The sequence below is a fragment of the Megalopta genalis genome, chromosome 8, assembly GCF_051020955.1.
Source record: "Megalopta genalis isolate 19385.01 chromosome 8, iyMegGena1_principal, whole genome shotgun sequence".
In the NCBI taxonomy this organism is placed as follows: domain Eukaryota; kingdom Metazoa; phylum Arthropoda; class Insecta; order Hymenoptera; family Halictidae; genus Megalopta; species Megalopta genalis.
Window position 1 is genome coordinate 6,578,778 of NC_135020.1, and position 27,559 is coordinate 6,606,336.

The 27,559-nt window shown below is 35.5% G+C and overlaps 1 protein-coding gene across 4 annotated transcripts in view; it reads right to left on the minus strand.

Annotated features, from left to right (window-relative positions):
• The window catches only part of Gbs-76A (Glycogen binding subunit 76A), a 98,428-nt gene that overhangs the window by 40,365 nt on the left and 30,504 nt on the right, over nucleotides 1-27,559 (minus strand). Inside the window, exon 1 of one of the 4 annotated variants that reach the window (XM_076524072.1) lies at nucleotides 21,124-22,020. The exons of the other annotated variants lie outside the window; for them this stretch is intronic. Coding sequence (XP_076380187.1) covers nucleotides 21,124-21,204 — 81 coding nt within the window. The 5' untranslated portion in view covers nucleotides 21,205-22,020. Of the gene's footprint in view, nucleotides 1-21,123; nucleotides 22,021-27,559 lie in introns of those variants that run through there. 4 annotated transcript variants of the gene reach the window in all.

The following is a 27,559-nucleotide window of genomic DNA, read 5'->3' on the forward strand; positions in this document are numbered from 1 at the left end:
TACCAATACGTCGTTATCCTAGTTTATTATGATGTTCGTAATGTTCATTAACAAATTAACGTACGTTAATAAAACATTAACTGAATATTTTCACATGCATGCATAGGATATTCGAAGTTCGCAGTGTATGTACAGGCTCTTGTGATCGACTGTACATAGGCGTACGCGTTCTGAAATTCGCTTCTCACACAGCCAGTTTTCAGTATCAATGGAAACTTGATTCAATGCACACCCGCTGCGCGAAGTATTTATGCACGACCATTGAACAATGATTTTTCTTGCATTCTTTATGGGTTTATCGTACTCGTCTTACTGGCGTAGTTGAAATTGTAGTTGTATTCGCAGGAAGGATTACCGTGAGGATTACCGCATTCGATAATTTCAACCATTCTGCAACACTGTAGACTCGTGCAAGATATTTTGTAGCAGTTCCACCGGATAACATTAATATTTCCTTTTTGTCACTTCATTAGTCCGTAGGATGGGAGCAACCTGTTCAGGAGCACTGTGGCGTGCCCCTATCCATGGCAAATGAAAGAAAAACGGTGCTAAAACGATGGTAGCGTGTAGCGATCAAAAGTTGCAACAGTTACTCACAATTTAACAGAAAAAACAAAACGTAAAAACATCCCTTAAATATATCTCTTATTCGTAATCATTTAGGTTTAACTTATTTTTTTTAATGTCTTTCCAACATTTTTTAAACAACATTTTCAAGTCTTTTATAAATACGTTCATGTAATATCTTCTAAACAGTATTCTTACATTGTAAAATTCATAAAAGTTAATACTGTTATTAATACTATATTATAAAATGTTGTATTGTATAGGAAAAATATCTGTAGCATAAATTGTCGATTTTGAAAGTGCTATAATTATCAACAGTTTCGATATCTCCTCTGCGATGGGACATCCGAGTGCAAAAGTTATTTGAGGTGTGCAAGTTACGCGACTCACTCTATATAAAATATGAACGTTATTTTATGTAATATTCTATTAATATCGTATTATGTCATTTTAGTAAGTTACAAAATATTCAATTGTATAGGAGAATACTCGTCCCTTTAATCGAAACTGTAAATATTATTTCTAGCAGATAGAAAACTTTAATAAGAAAACACGAGTGTCTAATAATCACAGAACGATGATAAAATATCGCTTACGTTGTGCAACGGTGGCATAATATTTTTAAGAAATACATTAATAGATCAACAAAATAAGCTATATTTGTGAGATATTTCAGTGATACCGACAGACGTATACATAAATATTCACAGACCTTTGAGCGATAGCATGTATCACGAGTCACGAGGATCAATGCAATAACGGAATATACAAGTCAGCAGACATTTGATTAATTTGCGCATTGCATGTGTCTATACACGTGGATACTTTTAGTTCGTTGTAGCAAGCTACAAAGTTGCAACGACCTTATCTCGTACACCTTTAAAAATAGATATCGAAGTGCTTGTCGCCGACTTTCTCTGCTGTCTTAGAAACTCGAAAGGTGCGTTCGGTATCCACTGACACGACGTGTAACGTCAATGGACCTCGTTGCACTTCCGTATGTTTTCTCTGCATAAAATCCGCTGATTTACGACATTCGAATTTACAATGTTGGCCGGGAAAGACAGCGAACTTAATGCAATATCAAATGTCTTATTTTCTCATTAAGACAAAAACGTTAACAAATTTGTACGGGCGTTCTTTAAAAGTAAATTTGGATTTTTTGTTTCGGAAAGAAAGGAAATATCAGTACAAATTTTGCATTCGGAATTCACCCTTCGCAGATCATATTCACAATTTATGAAATCAAATTCATCCTTCTGCCGATCATATTCGTATTTTTCAAATCGAAAACATTCATGTGCAAATCAAGTTTATTTTGCGGGTGTCTGCAGAGCGTAGATATAACTTCAAATATCCAAACTTCAGCGATGATCCGATTGAAGTATTTCAAAATAAAATATTCACAATTTATCAAATCAAATTCATCCTTCTGCCGATCATATTCGTATTTTTCAAATCGAAAACATTCATGTGCAAATCAAGTTCATTTTGTGGGCGTCTGCAGAGCGTAGATATAATTTCAAATATCCAAACTTCAGCGATGATCCGATTGAAGTATTTCAAAATAAAATATTTTCACAATTTATCAAATCAGATTCATCCATCTGCCGATCATATTCGTATTTTTCAAATCAAAAACATTCATGTGCAAATCAAGTTCATTTTGCGGGTGTCTGCAGAGCGTAGATATAACTTCAAATATCCAAACTTCAGCGATGATCCGATTGAAGTATTTCAAAATAAAATATTTTTTCACAATTTATCAAATCAGATTCATCCTTCTGCCGATCATATTCGTATTTTTCAAATCGAAAACATTCATGTGCAAATCAAGTTCATTTTGTGGGTGTCTGCAGAGCGTGGATATAACTTCAAATATCCAAACTTCAGCGATGATCCGATTGAAGTATTTCAAAATAAAATATTCACAATTTATCAAATCAGATTCATCCATCTGCCGATCATATTCGTATTTTTCAAATCGAAAACATTCATGTGCAAATCAAGTTCATTTTGTGGGCGTCTGCAGAGCGTAGATATATAATATAACTTCAAATATAACTTCAAATATCCAAACTTCAGCGATAATCCGATTGAAGTGTTTCAAAAATTGAACTCCATGGAAAAAATATCTTTTTCGTGGACTTTATTTATTAATCACTCTGATGCAATTATTACCCGCACAGATGAAACGTTCGCTATTAAATACATATTTTAAGTCCGTCGTTATAAACATATAGAAAAGTTAAAAATTCCAGAACAATAAATTTACGTAGGATTCTGTTTTGGATAGAATAGTTTTACAATAGTTTAACTAGACTTTGTGGCAACTAGTTTTAACGCACTAAGAAAATTTAGTAAATAACAAAAGATTACAACAATTCAGTGGTATTATATTGAATTGGATATTTTTGGGTGCGTTTAATTGAAAGCGTTCGTAGCCACAAAGAGGTTGTATATTTGCAATTATCCCGCAATAATGTGCAAGTTGAAAATGGATCATCCCAAACGTTTCTATCGTGTTGCATTCTGATGTGCAACATAAGAAGTCGAGACATCCTAATGTTCCGGTAGCCTGCAGTTACGCCAGTCTTTCGATAAAAGTATCATATCGCGAACGGGGACGCGAGTGCACGCGAATAAAAATGGACTCTTACGGTCGCTATCGCTTCAATATAGTAATAAACGAGTGTTGATTTACATGCAGTCGGCAGAGAGACGATTACGCGTCTTATGTACACACGTGGAAGCCGTCTCACGCACGACGTTATAACGAGGATTAATTTCCTCCTCTACTTAGCCGGGGATTTACGGGTCGCAGATGCAATCGTTCTAATGTAAGACAGAACGACGATGAGAAAATTTATTCCAATGACCGATTAGATTAATCTCGACGCGACCAACGTAGCAATCGGGACGGCCACTTTAGATTAATAGCAATCCCGCGATGTGGAACAACGACTGTGAATGATAGACGCGCGCGTTAAAAACAGTCAAAAATGATTCGCACTTCAACAGGAGGATCTACACACGCAAAAGCGTGCAAAAAGAATCTAGACAGGATTCGACTTGATCGTTAAATGAAAACGGTCGACGGCCGAGAAACGCGATGAACGATGAATGTTCAGCAGAACTTGTCACAAGAATTGGCTACATCTTTTTATTCTAGCATAAATTATAATAAAAATTGCTAAAGATCTCCAAATAAGCGCAATCTTATCATTTTGACAGGACAAGAGAAACCGGACACTTTTGATGTTCGATACGTTTACTGTTAATGTTGAACCATCGCAATGACTCGATTTCCGTGAATTGACTTGTTTATGAGTACAGTAAATTCTCTCTAATTGGCGCTCACAGCTTGGAAATGGACACTTTCGGAAGAGGAGGAACGATTATTCGAGCCTTGCGGTTCGTTTTCATAATTGTCGGCAATCGGTAACTATAAAAACGAGCCGCCAGGCTCGAATAATCGTATCTGTTCGCAAATTGTCCATTTTTGTTTCCAAGATGCGCGTCGATTAAGGAGACTTCACTGTGAATGAATGAAAAACCTTGGTAAAAATTGCAATTCGATGAAACGATCAAAAGAATAAAATAGTTATGGTTCTTCAACTTTTTCATCTGGTCTTACGACGAAAATTTAAACAATTCAACAGGCAAATGTAGAAAATCTTCAGTTTTCTTACAGTTGGCCGAAAATCGTAAAGAATTGAGATTTCGATGCAATTTTCAGCACGCATATAAATTACAATTCAGATAAAAAATTTGAAAAAACCATAATATCTCGATTTCCTTCGCCATTCCGACTTCAGCAAAAAGTTGTCCACTCATTGTTCAGTAAGCCAGTTAACCAAACGTCTAAAAAAGAGTACAAGTCGTTTGGTCCAACTTCGAAAAATATACTGCATTTTAAAAAGTATTATCCGTTACACACTCTACATTGATCGCGATCAAATTTTTGTTACGCCAATTTCATGTTACCCCGTCTTGCGTCTTTGTAAACGTTTCGAATTGAGACATCGCGCAGTGAACAGCTGAAAGATTGAAAAACTTGGAAACATGCAACAGTGGAAACATAAATCGTAGAAGAACACAGAATGCCAAAAACCAACGTGCAGGAACGTCAGGTGTGAAATCGGTGTTTCATTTGCGATGCAAGCTATCACGCAATAACGCATAGTCGCGGCTAAGTTCGTCGGGATTGTGTTGCGTTTGCCAAGCCGCAGACGATTTTTACAAGGATGTAGGTTAGATAATCGATGCGCTATCGTGTCGACATAACTATTAAAATATCGTATAGCAAAGGAATCCGATCGCGGGGGAACAAATCTGAAATAGAAATCGTCTCGTTCGACCGATCTGAAAACGATCTGAAAACGATGCGAAACGATCAACGATATTTCCAGCGCGTGTTCATAAACGCGTCGCGGTTCAACGAACGTGTTCATACGAAATCACGAGCGGGTTTCATCTGCTTGGGCATTAGACACGGACGAACCTTGACCTACTCTGCTTAATTAAAAATAACACAAGGCTGCAGAATCGAGGAGAGCGTCGTTTGCGCAAGGAATAAAAATTGGCGCATGTCCGCGGATCGACTTATGAAACAGATGAACTTCCTGTTGCTTTCTTGCATTGAATTTCGAGGCTCCGAAATTTCAATACCAATGGTAAAATATACGAAATTAGCACTTTATCCACTGACGATGACTTTGTATTATTACGGATTAATGATTGAAAGCTTTTCGATCAACGTTTCAATGGAGACTGGTGTTTCATTCGTATGCCTCAAGTTGTCTCAAACATTATACTCTAATATAGTCTAATAATTTATTTCAGTATTGTTATTTCCGAGGAAAATTATTCAGGCTATACAGGGTGTTCCACAATTATTTTAACAGCCGAAAATGAGGGATAGCTGAGGCCATTTGAAGTAACTTTTTCCTTTGCGAAAATGCAATCTGCGGCTTTGTTTACGAGTTATTAACGAAAAACACTGGCCAATGAGAGGTGACGGCGCGAGAGAGTCCGCAGCGCGAGGCTTTGACAGAAGGTCGGGACGGACTCGAGCCGCGTTCGAAGTATTGAACAAGTTACGAAGCGTGAACTTTCCGGATTTTTTTTATTACGTAAAAGTGATATTTTTAAGAAAAACGCTGTTCACCTCTACTTTAGAACGTCTGAAGAATATTTACTAATTTTTCGGACTCGAACTGCAGAAGACTGGCACGATGGCCGACAGTGTTTCGTTTTCCTACGAGCGAATTTCAACTGTTTCCCATCGAACGCGAACATTGTCAGCCATCGTGCTAGTCTTCCGCAGTTCATCCCGTCAATGTGGTATGTGTTCTTAACAATATGAACTTCGAACGCGTCGCATAAAACAATCTGCTCTTTTCAGGGCCATACATATTAACCCAGGAAAGTTGGTCCATAAATATTATTGATAAGTGATCAGTGTTTAGTGATAATGCAGTGAAAGTAAACGTTGAAATTGCCTGCCCGGAGATATCCTTCTGTTCGTCGCCGTCGGATACAGATCAGCTGTGCAATTCATTACACATTGTACGAGGTCAATGCACTATCCTGCACACATTTCCGTGCATGAAGTGGATTTACAATTAAATGGGTGAGTTTCTTGTTGATAATATTCTTCATATTTCTCTAACAAACATATCCCTTACGTCCTTTAACACGATTACTATTTATTAAATTAGCTTTTCGAATCCTTCGTTGAACTGTGTTCGGACACGGAATTATTTAAATTAAAATATCATTTATGTACTTTGTTAACCCTTTCGCTACGGCAGCTCCATCCGCCGAAGCACCGTCACCGAACGGAAACTCGTTCCGGAAATATGCACGGAGCGCGTGGTTTCTGTATATATGTTGTTCCAAGTCTTGAATAATAACTGTGCCGAATAAAACAATCGTTGCTCTGATGTGACAAGTATATTTACATTTTTAATTTAAAAAGGCCAACGTCGCAATCTTTGCACTCGTACCGCGAATCCGCTCTTTTATCATTTTTGCTACAAATTACACATCCGCGTCTTCTGTGTACACTTCATTTCGATGCCGCATATATGCGGCGCTCGGCGCGAAAGGGTTAATCTTCACTGTACACCTTGCTTAAAAATTTCATATGTTACACACGAGATGTCATGCACACTAGAAAATTAAAACGGCCGTCACGGTTAAATTACTTATTATTTCGAGTCCGAAAAATTAGTAAATATTCTTCAGACGTTCTAAAGTAAAGGTGAACAGCGTTTTTCTTAAAAATATCACTTGTACGTAATAAAAAAAAAATCCGGAAAGTTCATGCTTCGTAACTTGTTCAATACTTCGGACGCGACTCGAATCCGTCCCGACCATCTGTCAAAGCCTCGTGCTGCGGGCTCTCGAACTTAGCGCCGTCACCTCTCATTGGTCAGTGTTTTCCGTTAATAACTCGTAAACAAAGCCGCAGATTGCATTTTCGCAAAGGAAAAAGTTACTTCAAATGACCTCAGCTACCCCTCATTTTTGGCTGTTTAAATAATTGTGGAACACCCTGTATAATTGACCCTTTGCGCTCGAACGGCGACTCCGAGGCGCCACTGAAAATTGCTATTTAATTACTTCAAGTAGTTCTTAAATTATTAAAACGGTTTATATTTAACACTAGATTTACGGAGCACGAAAATATAGCCGTTTTATATTAGTTTATAAAAGTAACAATAAGACATTTATTCTGATTTTTAACAAGTGTGATTGTAACATTAGCCGTGAGTAACATATAAATTGAATAAATAACTCATAAATGTATCTTTACGATATGAATAATCGTAAATTAAAAAATTAGTGACCCGTCATTTTGACGGGTTCCGTAAATCTAGTTGTTCCGTAAAGAGTTGTTGAAAATGCAAGTATGTACGAGCAAATAAGCTCAATTTCATATGCATGCAATGCAAAACAATTAAAGAATCAAAACACTATAAGCTGGAAGAAATATGCTAATTTTAAAGTTAAAACAGGTTAAAAGATAAGGTTAAAAGATATTTGTACAGCTTCTTCGGCGAAGCTTTATGCGAAAATGTCAAACTTTACAACGGTACGGAAGAAGCCAGATTCGCTGATTCTAGAAGCCTCGCAAAAAGGTAGAAGATTTGAATATACAATCGTTAAATTTATAAATTTATTTTTTATCTTTTTTTTTATTACTATATCTATACATCTCCACTAACGTTTTGGAATCTTATCCGATTCACAAATGAAATAATATTTTAAAAGGATTACGCCGCTCACGTATCTCGTTTTTTTTATCAGTCAGACGTTTTAGGTCAGCTTACCATTGTGATTGTCGAGAAAAATGTATATAACATGTCAATACAACAATATTACACGATAACATTTTCATTAAAATCGTATAATCTAAGTTGATAACGCAACATGCTCAAGATATTAAGAAGGCGGATCAATTTCGATTGATCGCAGATCAATTTGGTTGCACTATTCCAGTACATACGTATAGCTAACCGTTTTAAACAGGTGAAACATATACAGAAATTGCTACATAATTTTAAATTTTTATCGTTTTATTCCAACGAAGGATTAAAAGTACTCTGCAAAACAGAGAAATCCAAGATATTATCTAAATTGCTTTGACATCGAAATGCCTTAATTTGTATATGATTGAAATCTAAAATGCACAAGCCTGAAGTGAGAAAGTTTTCATACTCACTTATTTTAAGCAACATAAAAAATATGTTTCTTCTTTTAGCAGTTCTAAAGAATTGCAAATAACGTAACAATATTCTACAATTTTCTGGTATCTTCTCTGCTTTGCATTTCACTTACCCATTTTTTACCATAAATGCAAAAATCCGCGGTCTAATCATTGTATTGTATAAATAGAAGCAATCAACGTTTTGAATTTAAATAATTAATTATCTTCTCCCTTTTAAAACAAGAGAGTAACGTAGGCATGTACAGGAATTTAATTTTCAGACAAGAGACCATTTCGTGTTGAAGTTATCTGTGTTAGTTTAGTTAAATTAATTCAGAACAAAGATTCATTGCAAATGATTTGGTTTGATTTCAACACAAAGCAAGGTTTCTTTACGTAAAAACGTAGAAATGAGTGATGATTTCACATTATTATTTCTTAGCCTTGGTTTAAGTAAAAGCTGATTCAGCAAAACATTTTGGTAATTGTGTTTTCATAGACGTTTTCGTATGCCCGAAGCATTGTGTTTAAAGTGCAGGATGGCTGAGGCAGTACCGAGTATGACGTAAATGAAGTTACGAGACGCACAGCATCGTTCATGAACAGTCAGCAGTTCATATCGACAATATTTTGCACTTATTTAAGCGATTTAAAGTTATAAAATTACACAGTACAGTAATTTCTCCCTAATTCGCGCTCAGACTGCGCACAAAAATGGACAATTTGAGAAGAGGAGATACGATCATTCGAGCCTTGCGTCTCGATTTTATAGCTGTTGACAATCGGTAGCTAATTATTATAATTACTATATAGTAATTATTATATTAATTATTATATGATTACTATATAGTAATTGTTATATTAATTATTATATAATTACTATATAGTAATTATAGTAATTAGCTATTATTATTAGCTATTATTTCTTACATATTAAGACCGAATATATTTATATAGTAATTTAGTAATTATTAGTATAGCTAGTATATAGTTTTATATAGTAATTGTTATATTAATTATTATATAATTACTATATAGTAATTGTTATATTAATTATTATATAATTACTATATAGTAATTGTTATATTAATTATTATATAATTACTATATAAAACTATATACTAGCTATACTAATAATTACCAAATTACTATATAAATATATTCGGTCTTAATATGTAAGAAAGTTCCTCAACCCCTGTTTTAAATTGCCGAAGGTGTTCAACCTTCCCAAAGCGAAGTATCATCAAGTATCTTCAAGCATTCAAAATTCCACACTACTCGACTCCGTTCGGGTACTTATCGTGGCATTATCGCGTTCCACATATCGACCTTCTCGCTGCTCGCGGAACGAATCATAATTAACGCGTTAATTATTGGAAAACAAATATCATCTGTCCGTCGTAACCAATCAAGAAGGACGCCTATTGTGAGTCGCGTTACAATAACCTCACGGCCGCTGCCTGCCTTTATAAGTTCAATCGAGCAACAACAAAAGAGAATCTATCGCTAAAGCGCGACGGCTTCGACGGATACGTTTCACTGTGCGTGCAATAACTTATGTGAAAGCAAAAGGAGACGAGATAGCAGATAGAACCGTTCGGAAAGTTCGATTCCAATATCGTCGAGTATCGAACTTACAGTGCATCGAACAAGAATCAAGAGAGCTCGAGAATAATGTTTTTTTTTAAAAACTCCGAACATCCATTTTTATCGTATCGCAGATTTTCGACATGCAACAGATTATTCAAATTGTTTCTATTGGGATTATGGCTTGGATTATTTCTCAAATGAATATGATATTAATTCTTTTTCTTAAAAAGCTTTATTTTACTTTTATTTAAGAGAAGGTATGTGTACGAAGTGACTGAGCGACCAAGATCAACTGAGAGACCGGCAACTGAAAATCGTCTGCTTATATACCCTTTTTGGTATCGTCTTCTCCACCAATCATAGACGGTCATACATCGCGTCTTACATTATATACGCGGTACTGGGATCACTAACAGTTAGAGCGCGGTGTATTCTAACGACAACCGGCGATGGTATATCGCGGTATCTTTGATCATCGTCGGTGCGCGCTGATGGAACCGGCGGAAACGTGATCTGATATTTTCGAATCAGTCCAAAGTAAACTATAGATTAATTTTTTTGTCCGACGCTAAAGTTTCTTTTTCAACCGTTTCAAATACCTATACATGGTCTATTAATATAAATTTCAAATGTCTATGAAAAAAATGAATAAAGTTGCATATTTGCAATTACTTTGCAAACTGAAGGAATTACTTAACAAATGCTACATTGTGATCTTCGCGGTTCTTTGTGGTGTAATTTCCCGACGTTCTCAACGCGAAAAAAGATTGTCTAAAATTTCATTAGGAAGGTAGTAAACGCATTATCTGAGGTAATAAACTGCAAGAAGTCAGGAGGCGTTGTTTGTTTTCAATCGGCCGGACTCGAGTCCCTCGTTTCGTGGAAATTCAGTGCTGCGGCTAACTTGAGGCTACAGTAAATACAGTAAATTCTCTCTAATTGACGCTCAGATTACACACAAAAATGGACGATTTAGGAAGAGAAGATATGATTATTCGAAGCTTGCGACTCATTTTTATAATTTTTATAGTTATCGATTCGTGCCGATATCGTATCTTCTCTTCCTAAATTATCCATTTCTGTGTACAATCTTAGGGAGAATTTACTGTAGATCGAAAAGCTTTAATTTTGGGATTGTTTTACGGTATCGTAGAATATAGCATTGCAGAATTTATAGTTTAGCATAAGTTATGCACGTTTAGGAATGTATAAGATAGATACCGTGAAAAATTATCAAAAATTCAAATGTTCGAAGAAGTTAATGATGTTTCTGTCATTGGATGTTTAACGCCTTACCGTAACGAGTGTGAGTCATGATTATTGCAATCAAAAATGTTCAAATCTTTGCAATTGCAAAGATAATGGTATGGCAAGGATTTTAATATTTTAATATAATGAAATAATGGCTAAATAAAGACTAACTTTTGATTTTCATTGAAATCAAGACTGTCGAATCTCGAATGAAGAGGAACGCGATGGATATTACATGGATGTTAACTAAATGGAATCTCGTAAGTGTTACGTGATCGAAACTATGTACGTCAGATACCTTCTAAGATCGTTAATTGATATTTGTATAGAGCAGCTAATAAACCCGATTAGGTTATTTGTTACCTATTTTATCTACGACGCTTTCGTTGTAAACTACGTGATCATACAGGACGCCCATAGATGATTGTTGAACCAGGATGGCAGAAATACTTACCTGGAAAACATAATTTAGAGATTTAGAATAACAATTCCTTCATTCAAAACTCGTTTACTAGAAGATGGAATATTAATATTTACTGAGTATATATATATATATATATGCATTTCCTTAACTTCCGATTTAACACATGCTAAACCTCCGCTGTCACACTTCCTATGCGAAGCAGGTACATATTATATGTCGTACAATTTTCAAACGACGGTCACTCAAAAACTGGCAATACTATTGAGATTAGAAGATTTGTGAATATAATTCGAACATTCCAGAACATCGTTTCCTTTATTAGAACTTGATATCATGCTTCCAATGTATATTGTAAGCATTTTGTTAATATTATTTTATAAGTATTTTCGAAATATATTATAAATATATTTCATAAGTATTTCGAATTCTACGCTTCCGACAATCTTTTACAATTACTTTGTGTATGTAAATTATATATGTAAAGCCTACTAGATTGTATGTACATGTATATTGTATGTACATATACCTTTTTCTCTAAGTTGACTCCAATCATTATTATAACATTTATACACAGGGCAGCAGAACCCAGGTTTTTTTGGTGAAGTTCATTATGAATAGATTAGGTATATAGAATTTCACTACGTATATCTGTTTATCGTGTGTGTACGGAATAAGCATACGTATTTTAAGCGAACGTAACATGATTCGCGCGATGGAAACAATCATCATCTGTAAATAGCTATTTTTCAATTATCCTTATCTATCTACTTATTGGTTGTTTAGTTCAATGCATGCCAAGGCTGCTGAACTGATAATGCTGCTTAATGTTAATATGTCGAAGTAGACGGAGTGATAGCGGATAATACAGTGCTGATAGATATTTAACAAACAAAACCGTTGAAGCAATAAAATCGTGCTAAGCTGAAGCTAATAGGGCACTTATTTGTATATTCTACAAAATTCAAACGATTGTACTGTTCACTTTATCCACACTATTATGCATATAATTAGAATCAGTTCCTATTGGATTATTTTCTCTCTTTTGAATACTCAGAAGTTTTTCCTTCTAGCATATAAGTTACAAAAACGAATCGACGCCGAGAGTCTCGCCAGAGTACCATTAGATAAACAATGATTTCATATGTATATAGAACAGAGTGCTCTTTGTCTTTAGGTGACGTTTTTGGTTTCGTCTTTGTGAATAGTCTTCAGTCTCCTGGAGCAATCAGGAGAGTAAAGACGGTCCTTCCTCGTACATCAAATTAATAAACTAAAAGGGATAAGTTTAATTCACTGCGTTTTACTTTTATTTATCTACCCATTTCCAATAGTTCCTTTTCCAGAATCAATATACTATACGAATAGTTTGTTTACGGAATGTAGAAGTTATGGAAATAGATATAGTCATGACGTAGGGTTGGTGAGACACACTGGCAGAACAATAATTTGTTACACAGTATTAATTTCAACAGATTGTTTATTAAGATTTTAATACTGAACCAATTATGCAATAATAATATATATTATTATTTTAGGAATCAAAACCCCCTTTGAAACCTTATTCACTAAATAAAATTCACTCTTCTCCAAATTAAATTCACTTCTTTCGAACTGTTTGTTATAAAATTCATGTTAAGTTCAAGAAGTGAATGACATTTTATAAACAATTTTACAGATTAATGAAGATTAACTATTTGTAATAAAATTTGTATTACTTTGTAAATCAATCAATTCATACAAAATCGAGTAAATAATAATAACAAATAACATCTACAAAAGATTGAATTAACTTGCAAACAAGTGAATTTGATTTTTACAGAAGTATATAAAACTGTACAAATTATTAAAGCCATGAAAAAGCTCGCACAAGATGGGGTTAAAGGTATATAAATAATCTGCCAGTGGTTTTCTCGCAAGAAAGGTCAATTACTCAGGACAAACACGTTAGCAGTCCAAGCATAAGGAAGCCGCAGATCGGATCAATGTAGATCAAGCACGAAGCAGCAGGAATGGGTGGCGAACGGCGAAGCAACAGGTTTGCGTCGCGCTGAGCAGCAAACTTAAACAGTTAGGAGAAGGTGAGCGTCTCGAGGGTAATTTATTTAAACGTCCGGCCTATCTGCGCGTCTATCGGGTTGCTTAGTTCTCGTAGTGGCTAGCTGCTAAATCTCTTCTTCTCTATCCGCAGCGAGCAACCTTTCCAGTGCAGGAAAAGGAGACCGATCGACCCCAGAGGATTCGCTGGTAATGCCTGTTAGCGACTCGAGTCGCGCAACGACCGTTTTGTTTCCCGTTTCGTAGCCGCGGACCACAGGGAAGTTTCGCGCAATGACCCAAGACACCGGTATCCAGGACACACCAGTACCTGGGAGACCGGTGTCCAGGACTACAAGGACCTCGGCGTCCATGCTGGATCGCTGAACCACGAAGAAATCCGGGTGCCATACGTCTTGCGGCAGATTAGATCGCCGTGCCCGCCTGTGACGCGATGCTACGCCACCGGATTTTCGATAATGAAACGACAGGATTGCGGTCGTTAATCTTGGAAAAGAACCGGTTAACCGGGCTGCTCTCGATTTTGTCCGTGCTCGGATTAGGTTTTAATCGCACCTTGATACACGCGTGATCCGACGTAAATCCTCGACGAACGCCATTTTGTATGCACCGATCGTGCGCATTCAAACAGTCGCCGGATTAACGCGAGATCAGAGCGCAGACGAGATTTTGATTGTTTCAAATTGTCACACTGCATGTCCATTCCCTGTCTCACGGGAAACTTTTCATTGTTCATTATAAAATACTGGTTCTCCTTGATCATTTTAACGAAACTTCGTTTAAATACAGTTGAGAATACCCTAGCCAAACTAAGAGGGAGACAAATGTGTTCGGATTACAGAACAATCATTTTCTTGATATGAAATTTCACCTAATTTAATATATATTTATATAATATATTTATTTATTATATATTATTATATATTTTACTATTTAATATATTTTTTTTCCTTTCATGTGTAGAATCCATTTTTGAATTGGAGCCCACGGTCTGCATCCTACGGACACACTGCTCGAAAATTTGTTTCGTTTTTGAAAAAAATTCTTTTTTGTAATGGGTGTTGAAAAAGCATTTATTTCATTATTTCGACAATAAAAAATAGGACTTCTACGAACGTAGAATTTCAAAGCTACCAGAAAAATGTAAAGAGAAGGTTCCTTTCTTTCTTACTCTAAACATAAAAAAGAATCATCTTCTATTTCCTCGTAAAAGTTTGAGATAACTTTTCGAACGAACTAAAAATAAGTTGACAAATCATTTCCTAAAATAACAATACCAAAAGAAATTATCTTCCTAAAACAATTATATTAACAAACGCAGCTGACAATTACAAATCTAAATATTTCAGTTTTTACTCAGCTTGTTATTCAAACGAATGGTACATAACAGAAACTATTCAATTTTCATTGAATCTGTTTTATTGTTAGTCTAAACATTTCAGTTCCTATCAAATGCGCGGCACGCCGTAAAGCCCTGCTTCTTAAACACGCATATTTCAATTTCAACTGATAACGTTCACTATTCATAGCGGGATGAATAGTGAGACGATTGTCGAGCAGAGGAATGCAGTTAATTCGAGTGCGGCAACATCGATGACGTTCCCTTTGTTCTCAAGACTTCGCCGATTTCATCGCAGATTCCGACACTGGTTCTTTCAGACGAAAATAATCACTGTACCACGTGAACACAGCAAGGGTTTCAATAAACTCCGAAATTTAGAGGCTTCTATTTGCGATGAGCGCGTAATAAACGTACAGTTTTGAATTTGTTGTAACCGCATCTTGAACTTCACGATGCAATTCAGACGCCGTTGTAGAATCTGTGGGAAAGATGTATCCAAAGCGATTTGTAACTTCACAGTTTTACTCGAATTGCAAAAAATGTATAATTCTAATATAATATAACTTAAATTTAAATATAATATAATTTTTGATACGCTGCTATGCATTTATATAATTAATGTCGTTCAATTATTAATGACAAATAGTGAATTACGGGTGCTAAAATAATAAATAAAATGATCGAGTTTTATATCGATCAGTTGTTTAACCGTACTTTCGAAGATATTTCTTCTATAAAAATTTTCCTTTTCGCTATATGAAATAGTATACAGAACGGTAATATGGAATTAATCTTCAAAAGTTGTATACATAAACAAAAATGTTAATGAAAAACGAAAATACTGAAATGAACCGGCAATAAGGAACCAAAGGTTCTTCATAGACTGTTATTTTGAATATGATAATGAAAGGGCTATTACGTCACACATGATTGCTTGCAGTAAATAACAACCGCAGACTGAAATTATTATATTCCCATCAAACATTTTATTATGCAGCACAAGTCGATAAAATACTAAAATACTCAAATAAATACTAATACCACGTCTAAAGCACGAATATGATTTAAAGCCAATTAACTCGCGCATTAAGTCGCGATATGAAGTGCTAATTGTAAGAGTGAATTGTTCGATGCTGTTCGGGTAACAACGCTCGCTATAAACATAAATAACCGAGGGCTCAGCGTCAACGTTTTATGCAATAAATACGGTGAGGTCTTCGCAAGTAATTGCACTGACTTTCCGTATCGTATCGCGCATACATTACCATAAACAAATAAAAATGCTCGCAGCATGGCTTCCGCTAAACTCGGCGTTCGCCGACTGTTAAGAACATTTTAGACTCCTGTAAACACGTTTTGACAAGGCAAACGTATTTACAGAGTGCAGTGTGCACACCGAGTGCACACGAATCCTAATGCGTATCGTCGCGAACCACCCGAGACACGCACGTGAGTTTATTATGCTGCACAGAATCTTGATAAACCTTGTCGGTGTGTATTCACACCGGCTACAAAGTTTTGCGAGATAGCTATCTTTCGTAATTCACACCGGATTTACATTTAGGCATTGATTTCTGACCTAGGGATACTGCAATAGCCATGAAGAAGCATGCTATCGTATAATTATATCAATTAACGTCTGCATAAATCGCTCAGAAGTCTCGTGTCGTCGTTAGAATAGTAATATGAACTTCCTTTCGCATTACGAAAGAATCTCGAGAAAATAATCTCAATTGAGTCTTCGCCGAACAAACGATTTTTGGTACTCACTTTCGACGCAGCGACTTCGAGAAAAACGGATTTGAGAAATCATGCGACACGATTGAAAATCACGCTAGTCCAGTTTAGGAACTGTTTTGTACGCAGAATCGATTACGTAATCTTTGTTCGTAATTATGTAATCTATCATTTCTATCGTTTTGTACGCAGAATCGTTTACGTAATTTTCGATCGCAATGATGTAATCTACCATATTCTATCGCCATTCGAAAATTGCATTAAAAGGTTGGCAAGTGAACATTTCGCCTTGTTTCACTGTTTCATTGAAAAAAAGTTATCATTAAACTGCAGATTTTACGCGTTTATGATAAAACTGTGCGGCTGAAACTCGAAGCGAAAATACGAAATGTATCTAAGAATTTCGTGATATTATTCGCAACTTATCAGAATTATTGAGAAATGTCTATGGAATTCTTATTATCGATGCAAATCATTTTTGTTTTGTCCGAAGAGCCGCAGTCTAGTTGGCATATTTTCTTCATTATGAAATCATGTATTTTTCTTGAAAGAACGTTCAGTTTCACCGAGTTCATTATTAAACGATTAACGAAAACATATACTATAATGAACATAAGAGACCTCGCACGTTAACGCGAAAAATACATGCTAATATTATCATTCGTAGCCGCAAAGACGAAGTTATCGAAGCTATGGGTGATTCGCGCATCCGCTCAGCAATAAATCGAGGAAATTATCTCTAACAAAGTGCTGTGCTAGAGAGAAAAGAGCTTTCTCGTTCATTCATTGTCAGTCGTGGAACACAATGACGAAGTGTAATGTGGAAAATTCTATGAATGCGCAATCTCATCACTTCGGAGGGAATCGAGGGAATCGAGGGAATCCTCCAGAATGAAACTCGTCTCTTTTTACAGGAGATGGCGACGCTCGTTTCTATTGGAATAATTATTTGCAATAAATATTACAGGTTCAACAAGAAACTTGGATTTTCCAAAAATTTCAATTCGAATCCAACGGTCTACAGCATGTGGCATTTTAGAACGAAATAACTTTTTTTCAAATTCAATGAATTGATTCAAATTTTTTGTCCTGTTGAAGTGGCTAGTTTACTAAACAATGTCTTAACCTATGAAATGCAATTGGTTGGAATGAAAAAAAAAAGAATTTAAAACTCACGTTTTTTAACATTCAATCTGAGCCTAGAAGAAAAATTTTAACGATGCTACAAGTTACAGAAACCCACAAAACGCATTGTTTAAATTTGTCTTTTATATATACATATTATACACACATATATACATATTTAAAGATGCGAAAACTGCGGTTTTTCATGATTGTTGCTTTGACCGATAACGTAATAATTTATGTTTTTCACTAGGCTCACAATCGGATAAAAAAGTTAAAAAAACACGAGCTTTTTACTTTGTTTGTCATTCCAACTACTTGCAATTTAAAAAAAATAAATGTTTAGACATTGCCCAGTAAACTAGTCCTTCTAACATCTTAAAAAAATTTTATGTCATTGGGTCGAATTTATAAAACGTTACTCCGTTTGAAAAGGTGTTCGCGAATTCTTGTTCGTAGAAATATCATCTATGATGAAAGTTATTACCGAAAGATATGAAAGCCTAATTTTCTTCAATCGCAAGCTAAGCTAATTATGTATTCATAAATTATTAATAAAAAATTTTGTCTCAATATCGGATTTTTCTATTTCTCAACAGATTTTCATTCGATTTGATACTCACTTTATGTTCATTAAAATTTAAGAAATATTTCAAGATTAATAATGAGATTAAAGTCTGAATGTTATCTATTTATTAGCAAAAATTTATGAGTGCAGATGAGTGCAATAGTAGAATTGCATGTTATTATTCTAAAATCAACAATCGACTGGTTGGATTTTACTACAATAAATACAAATAAAAATAAGTTCTAATGATAAATGTTATTTTAAATGGTATAAGTATTAGTAATTCTCTGAAAGGCAATATCTTTTTAATTATATTTCTTTCGTTTAATATCAAAATGAAAAACGGTTATGATAGGACGAATGTTATGAAATAATTTTTTAACAACGTAAGTGGGTGCATAATAAATAGTCTAATGCACGAATGAAATATAATTTGTTGATTAAATGTGTAAAGTAACTATTTCTTAGAAACATGTGAGGGTTAGTTGCGAGTGCTAGAAATGAATTTATACAGATAATAATTATTGTCTGCATACAGAATGACATCCTTCTAGTCATTATTTCGTGGGATACCGGTTATGAGGCATCCTGTAGACTTGTACAAATGCAACTGATCGCAATCGGCGGGGACCGAATACAGTCTGCCGGTTCAGACCATTTTCGGTGTCAAGGTGTTCCAGAAAACGCACGCTATCGGTGAGGCCTTCGTTTTCCAACGAAACGTTAATTCATTCATGGCACGCACCGCAAGGGGAATAACCTGTGCGACCACAATTACCATGAAAAATCATCTTCGATCAATTACTCCAATGAACGTGCTCACTTTTGGACACACGCATGCGATATTGTTAATTTAGCGAAAGCATCATTTAAAGACACTGCCATTCATTCTTTAATGTATAATGTGTTACTTTAGAAAGTTATAAGTCAATTTATTTATATTATTAATATTACATTAATATTAATATATATATTTTTATTAAACTAAGTTATTATTAATAAGTAAGTTATACTAAAAATTAAAGCTACATAAAAATAAGCTACTTAAAATTAAGTGGCTCGTCAAATATTATTTTCAGAACTTCTTCTGAATAAAAATTTCATCCGATACAAATTCGATTAAAATTCGATTGTATAATTTGATCGTCGAATTATTGAATAATTGAAGTAATTCGTGAAGCCTCGATCGCAGTTCGCTGCGTTGCGTCCCAAAGCGAAGTAAACGCCGAATGTCACGCGCGATACGATACAGAAAAAACTAAATATAAATATTCTCGTTATTAGATACGTGTTTTAATTTCAGAACAAATAACGGCTATCTGCGGCTTTTTCGATATACCGAGATAAGCCAACAAATGCCAATGTAAATCAGCCGGTCCAAACGTGACGCGTCCCGAGATAATGCTCGCGAACGAAATTATAACAAATCAACGATAGTCGAACGAGAAATCCCGATTAAAGGAAACATGCCGACTCTAACGGAGTTTTCACGAAAAAAATTCGTTTGTAACGATTTTACCGGCCTCTTTGTAAACGTTTAATCGAGCACAAGATAAACAGTTTATCGTACGATGGAATCTGTGAATTTTATGTACAACGAAATTTTCTGTTTATTGATATATGATAAGACTTACAATTAAATGAACACATTTTTTCGATTCTTTCGTTCATCAAAATTTATTAGCCGAGTGCAAAAGTTTACGTTATTTCATGAAACCGCGAATATTTTTCGTTGCACATGCGAATTATTTTGTTAATCGAATTTTTATCGATTTCATTTTTATATAATTTCAGTAAGTACTGCTATGAACAATAAAAAAACATTTGCAAGCATGAACGGGATATTCAGTTCGGAAAACTGAAGAAATTGCGAAATTTTGAGAAACCTGTGAGTACCACATACATTGTAAAAGAAGCAACATTTTATCAAATCCTACAATAGCTTATGAGTTGTGTACAATTTTCATGAAACGAAGAGAAAGATATTGATTAAATAATATTTAACGAGCCACTTAATTTTAAGTGGCTTACTTTTAAGTAGCTTTAATTTTAGGTATAGCTTATTTATTAATAATAACTTAGTTTAATAAAATATATTATATACATTAATATTAATATATAATATTAATAATATAAATAAATTGAGTTATAACTTACTAAAGTAGCACATTAAACATTAAAAATGATATTAACAATTCATATTAATGATATAAACAAACATTAGTTACGAGACAGCGGATTTTTATGCGAAGTTTTAATTTTTTTTTTAGAAATAAAAAGCAACAGGGGTGAAAAAAGAATCGAAAGAATGAAATTCTATTAAAAATTCGAGTAAGATTTACATCAAATGAAAATGCTCTTAAATTCATCTCAATTTTCATAAATGAATATAGTTCTCTATTGGCACTGGGTAGGCCGTTGTTATTCGGCTATCTAGTTTCTGACAATTAATTTAAAATTTCACATGTTTCATTCAGGTCCATGGCATAAGGTCTTCAAAAATATGTCTAGAAAAATGAGAAAACAAATTACGAAAAGTTCCGCCGTTCGAGGTGTCAATGATATCTCTGCATCCAAAAGGAACCCTGTAATACAATCGGTGAAATCAACTTTGTCCTTGTTTTTGCGAATCTGTTAAGACAGAAATTCGCGTAAGACCGCGCAATCTTACTTTCGAAAGCAACGGAACCCACGAGATCAACGATGCTACTTAAGCACGGAAATCAAAGAAATCGTAATTTAATCACCAGCGTGTGTCCATTCATCTGATTCGTCGGCGTTTTCGGCTCGTAAGTGGTCGTAGCCTCCTCAGTATGCGTCATGATCATTTTCTTCTCTTAAATCGAACGTAACCAGAATGAAACTACCTTCGACGGGAATACTTCGTGCACTGTCCGACGTGTTTCACGCATCTTCGTTCTCACATTTTCGGGTAGCCGGACTCCCTCTTCCGAATTCCCTTCCGGCAACTTATTAACGAAACGCGCGTCGCGACAATCGATTAACAACGCCCGATGCTCTCGTGAAAAAGTCGTTCGACTCAATATCCGTCAGATAGAATTCTAACACTAAACAAATTCATCCGTACTCCGTTCGGAACGATGCATCTATTCCATGCTGCGACTAGATGTCTGACGGTCACCTTTCAGCTCCTTTCGCGAGGATCTTGTCATTAGGATCGATCGCACTGTCTCTGCACCACCCACTCGGTCCTACCGATCTATAACTCCATTGTCTCCGAGTGTCGCAACGTTCCGAAACCTCGCGAGACGTACATTTTTCACTTTACAAATTGGTTGTGCCGACAAGAGTTTCGGAGCCCGAAATCGTCACGGAGGGTCACACTTGACGGACGACGAGGCTCGGCGATTGCTCGGCAGGATCGGCGAGCGCAGGAGTTTTACGACCGCGATTCCGGACCGTTTCGGTTTCGGACGACGTTACGATGAAGATCTTTTTGGTGGCAGCGATCGATTCGCCGTCGATACGAATGAACCCGAACGGTGCGATTTTTCGGGACGCGAAAGCGCAACGAACCAAAGAGAGAAAAGGAGCCGGTGCTACCGGCCGGCTTGCCGCACACTGACTTCTGACTGGTCGAGCTAGTAGGTGACTGCAGGGACCCCTTCCATAACGCATAGCAACTGCTCGTAAGACGACTGATAAGTTCTTGCATTCTGCTGGGACCTGGGACCGACAGATCGTCCTGGCGTGGCATGGCGGTCGCGCCGCGACGCCGAGCGAGCGTGCTAATAGCGCCGCGCCTGCCCGATGCTAAATTGCTTTTGTCTTTCTATAATGGGAATAGCGGGACCCGGCGATCGAAAAATCTTTCACAAGTTTTTCACAAGCCGAGACTATGGCGCGTTAATCATAGCGACAAGCTGCAGATTAATCTGGCTTGATACCGTACCGCGCCGCGCCTCGCGGTAGCCTGTAAACCCGTTCTTCGTGGCCAAAATACAATTTTTGAACCTTCACATTATGGCAATAGTTTTGGATGATACAATTGACAACTTCTCAATGCTTCAGAATTCGAAATATTAACCTTTTTGGATAATCTTAGAGACAGCTAGCGATTAAATTACTACTGTTAATCGTTAATCGCGGTTAACGATTAAATTTCTTGTAATTGTTAGTCGCGATTAGCGACTGAGGTATCCTCTCCCTAAATACAAAAATATTGCTGAATTTCAGAAAATAGGTTGAATACAAAAACCTGATATGATTTGATCGTGAAGGCATGTGATTTTGTGTTTTGTTTTTTCTAAGCGTTATTGTTTTTGCCGACTTGAATCGTGTCAGTTAACGCAGACATCTCATAAAGAGAGAACATATTTTATATCTTCTTTAATTAAATAAAAGTTCCAATTGAAAGGTTAAATAATGAAAAGTAGTAAAGTTATTCTCATAACTAAATATAATTCAATAAATATAATAAACCAATAAACATGATGAAAACAAATCTTAACGGAATTACAAGAAAATATCCTTGGTAATATTAAATTGTCTCATTTAATCGACGATTGACAATTAATCTCTTCAATCGTTTAATTCAGTGCTCGATGTTTCTACGATTCACATTCCTCGATCGATTAATTCAATCGTCGACATTCAATCGCTTTTAATCGTATTCAACAATAATCTAATCGAATTAAAATTTTTAATCGACTGATGCACAACACCAGTACAGTAGTAGATTGTACAGTAGACTGATATATTAGGAAGCGATAATGTCATCGGAATTTGGAGCAACAAGTTTTTGAAGTATCCGCCATCGCTGTATAGGTAGCGTGCCTCAATTAACTCGCAAATTCCTTTAGAACAACTTGAAACTTGTCCTGCGGTACACCTCGGGTGCACAGCTTTACAACGACCGCAAGAAGGATCTCCTGTAATTCAAATTATGCTACACCTCTTCTTACAATCGACAGGTTCTTGAGAATACGGTTGTGTTTCTCTTTAAAATAATATTTAGGGTTCTATTAGGGAGTTATTAATTTTGTCGCAGAATATCCTCTCTCTATAGCATCGAACACCGTGCGTCATTATGAAATTTTGATGAATATTTTCATTTCTAACACGAACTCGAACAAATAAAACTGGTTTTTTAAAGTAAAGTTTAACGTGTCCCGATGTAGTGTACAAAAAATCTGAATATATATAATAATAAATATAATAAATATATATAATCAAATAAATAAATAAAAAATATATATAAAAATATAAATATGTATAAAATTATTTATTTATGCATAACTAAATGATTGTTTAAAGATGCATGGAAAGGCAATTTTATAATTCTACAAGTGGATGAAATTAAACTGATCCCGAATGTAGTGTTCGAATAGTTTTTCAATCTCTGTTTGCATAACTTATTCGAATGAAGTATTATGCGAATAATTTATTCGAATAAATAGCTACATTAATTTACGACGAATAAAATATTCGACTAAAAAGAATTCATTCATATAATTATCTTAGATACATATTGATTCGAAACAACTCGTATAATGCAAAACACTGGATCGAGCACTATGCAACAGTTTTCTTTCTTCGATTCTGGAAATTGCCGTGACGGTAGAGAGATCTTTCAACAATTCGTAACGAATCTGGGAAACGGCTGGTGAAAAAATCGTACTGATAACACAACGTTGCGGTGTACCTCCTGCGAGAAAATGGCAAGGCCGACGCGTCTCGTACCGGCACGTCGCGTAGCCGTTCACAAAAAGGAAAATCCGCAGGGTCACTTTATGCGTCGTCGGGCAGCCGTAAATCAAACGAAGGATGCAATATTATTAAATCATGCGCGCTCTCGATTCCTGCTATTACGGCGAGGATTTTCTATCGATCTTATCGGGCCGTTTCATCCATCTTATCGGGACAGTACGAAACGCCTACACGTTCGTAATCACCGCACACAGTTGAACCGCAGCGCGACCTACACCAACATACGATAAAACTAAACAGTATGTAGTATGCGGCGAAGATACAAAGAGATATAGCTAAAGCGACTCGGCTTGAATGAGGTGCAAATGCGGCCGACGGAATGTTCGCATACGCTCGGCAACAAATAAAAATATTTGGACACTGTACGCGATTTCACTATTCTTGCTCCATTTGTCAACAGCACGTATTATTTGTATCAATGTGTATTCATTTGTAATATTGTCAATAATTCTCCGCGTCCACTTGCAGCAATGCATTCCATTTGTCAATGATACAGGAAACGTATTTTTGTTACCATTTTCAGTGTGTAATTTTATTTACGGTGCTATTTCTTGTTGTGCATATTTTTTCTTTTCCATGATACTGCAACACTGGTACAGCAACCGATTTGAATTTTACATAAATATCGAGTTCAAAATAAATTCTGTTCGAAGCAAATAACTTGTCCTGTCCGCTTCCTTGTTTTAAATTCGAATCAGACGAATACGAAAAGGACTGCGCCCATTCTGAAAAGTAGTGCAAGATAACTCTGATCGTTCTTCTTTGAATAATTCTGTACAATAAGCAATTTCTAGAACTTCGAACGGTAAAACGCGTGCATTTCGGAAAATGAAGCATCCAAGTTCTTATGTCACCAAACCTGAAAGCAGTAGAAAAACCAGTTCTTCGATGCATTATTAACAAGATAGAACATACAAAAATCACCGATAGGATGCCGGTACATAAGAAAAGCAATTTGTTGGACAGCACTCTTATTGTTATTATTGTACACCTCGCGATCACCCAGTATAATTAACTACTAATTATTGGGAACGTCAGTTCTTTTGTTTTTTATTTTCTTCTCAATGATTACGAGCATTTTATGAGGTCGGCCAACGTAATGAATAGATTCAATCAAAGCACAGCGAGGGGGATGGACCAGAAAATCAAACTCAATGAACATTAATGACTAATTAACCACCAATGAATAAGAGCTTTAAAAGAGGTTCTATATTGTATTAAACCAAACATTCCCGGCTATAAAACTCGTCCTATTACGTCTCGCTTTATTGGTGTCGCTGATTTCAGTACAAGTTAACGTTAGATGCAAATCGCTAATGTTGTAGTTTACTTCGTCGTTTACGCTATCTGGATCGGTTCTTATCGCTAACCTAGTTGATAACACTGTGCAGTCAATGGAAACTGCCTTTATTTGAATGTAATCTAGTCTCACTGAATGGTGACCTAGCATGTAGGGCAATGTGCGAAGAAATAGCGCGATTAGCCTCTAAAATCTTGAACTTCACAGCAATCGAGAATGACAAACGTTGCAACGCACATATTAGCTCTCCCGTTTTCTAAAATTGTATGTGAGACCAAACCACGATGCCTAAGACACTTCCACAAATTCAAAGCAGTTTAGTTAATGGAACTAATAATAGAGAAATTAAGTTCTTCAATCAGTTTGTAATTTAAAGATCCTAAAATAGGTTTCATCACAATGAAAGTTGATTTCTAAATCTGATCAAATTGTGTTAAACTATTCGTATTAATACTTTATTTTACACTTTATACCATGCTCTGATATTACATTAGCACTGTTATCGTTAACGTACATTATTTGTTATACGTAGTTGTTGCAATCGAAAATTCAAGAAAATATTAATATCATTTACGCGCGCGCGCGCGCGCGTTTATGTTTATATTTCCTACTTGCTTTCTTTATAATACTGCTGACAATCTTTTCATACAAGTCCTTTCCTTTGGATGGAATCGTCATTTTTTTGCAAATTTTCATCCACTTACATTTCGAGTATTTTTCTGAATCAAAGCTGAAGACAGTGTTGCGATTTATTTTCAACAAATTTAACTGATTTACCAACACTGGTAGTTGCTATATATTCATAATGTCCTGACACTATGTTATTTTAAAGTTACTAAAAAATTATTAAAAAGTTATCTCTGTTTAAAAGGTGTCTTTCCGTGCACGTGAAAGTAAATACTCATATCAACTGATGTAACACTATTAGGAAATAGCACTATAATATATAATATGTATAACACTATAATAATAGTTATATCACTATAATATACATATAGTTATATAAAAATTATATAATAGTTATATAACAGTTATAACAATAATAACAGCAATATAACACTATAATAATAAATAATATATATAGCATTATAATATAAAAATGACACTATAGGAAATAATCTCTGAAACTATTTGTATTTCAAGCATTATTTCCTCCGGGAGTGAATAGTTCGAAGAACATCGAGCTAATAAACCATTTTCTGCGCAAAAACTACTAAAAACTTACGAAAATCTCGAGAACCGGATCATGGTGAATGCGATACAAATACTTGATGAAAAGAGTCTCCCAAATTTGGAGAAACGATATCACGGTCACGGGACGTCGAAATGCAGTTGCGTGTTGTATGCTGTTCGTGGCATAAGCCGCGCGTGTCGTGGGTGCCAAACGAGCAAGAAGGAGAACGAGGCAAATAATAAAAATAATTCGTTCCGCGAAATCGCGGAACAGGCTGCACAGGCTGGTGCAGACAACCAAATAAACTGTTCGCGTGCGTCCATCCAGACGTTTCATTCATTTTCACGTTTACTCGTTATACTGTTCGATAATGGTGCTGCCATTTATTGTTACGATTCCAACATACAACTAAGACTGAATGATGCATACTCCAAATTAAGTTGTTGACGCAGTTAATAAGAATTAGATTGGTTAAGAGAAACATCATTTATGACATCATTGTAGAGATGAACGATTCTATTGAAAAATAATTAACCATTTTGTGATTGAGCTTTGTAAAATCATATAAATCAGAGAATTCGAAAAAGTATTCTACTAAGCCTCGTGCCTTCCTTAAGGTAAACATTCAATGCCTTGGTTTCTTTCTGTTTATAATATATATTTATGCAACATAATGCACGGTCTATGTTTAATAAATGCACTGTTTGAGTAGTATCAGCAATAAGACGTCACGAATAAATTCACGAACAAATTCTGGACGTTATATGTATTGTTTACACACCGAATATTTAATTATCATTATCATAAACATGTAACGAGAACATATTTCGTAATATGATTAAACGAGCTTACATTCTTATCGATAGTATGCTTATCTCACGGTCACCGATGACCGGCGTATCATAATGCGTAATTATTGAATAACACACGTTTTGTATTACGCTGTTATCCGGTTGTTCATGTTATTCGATATTTTTAT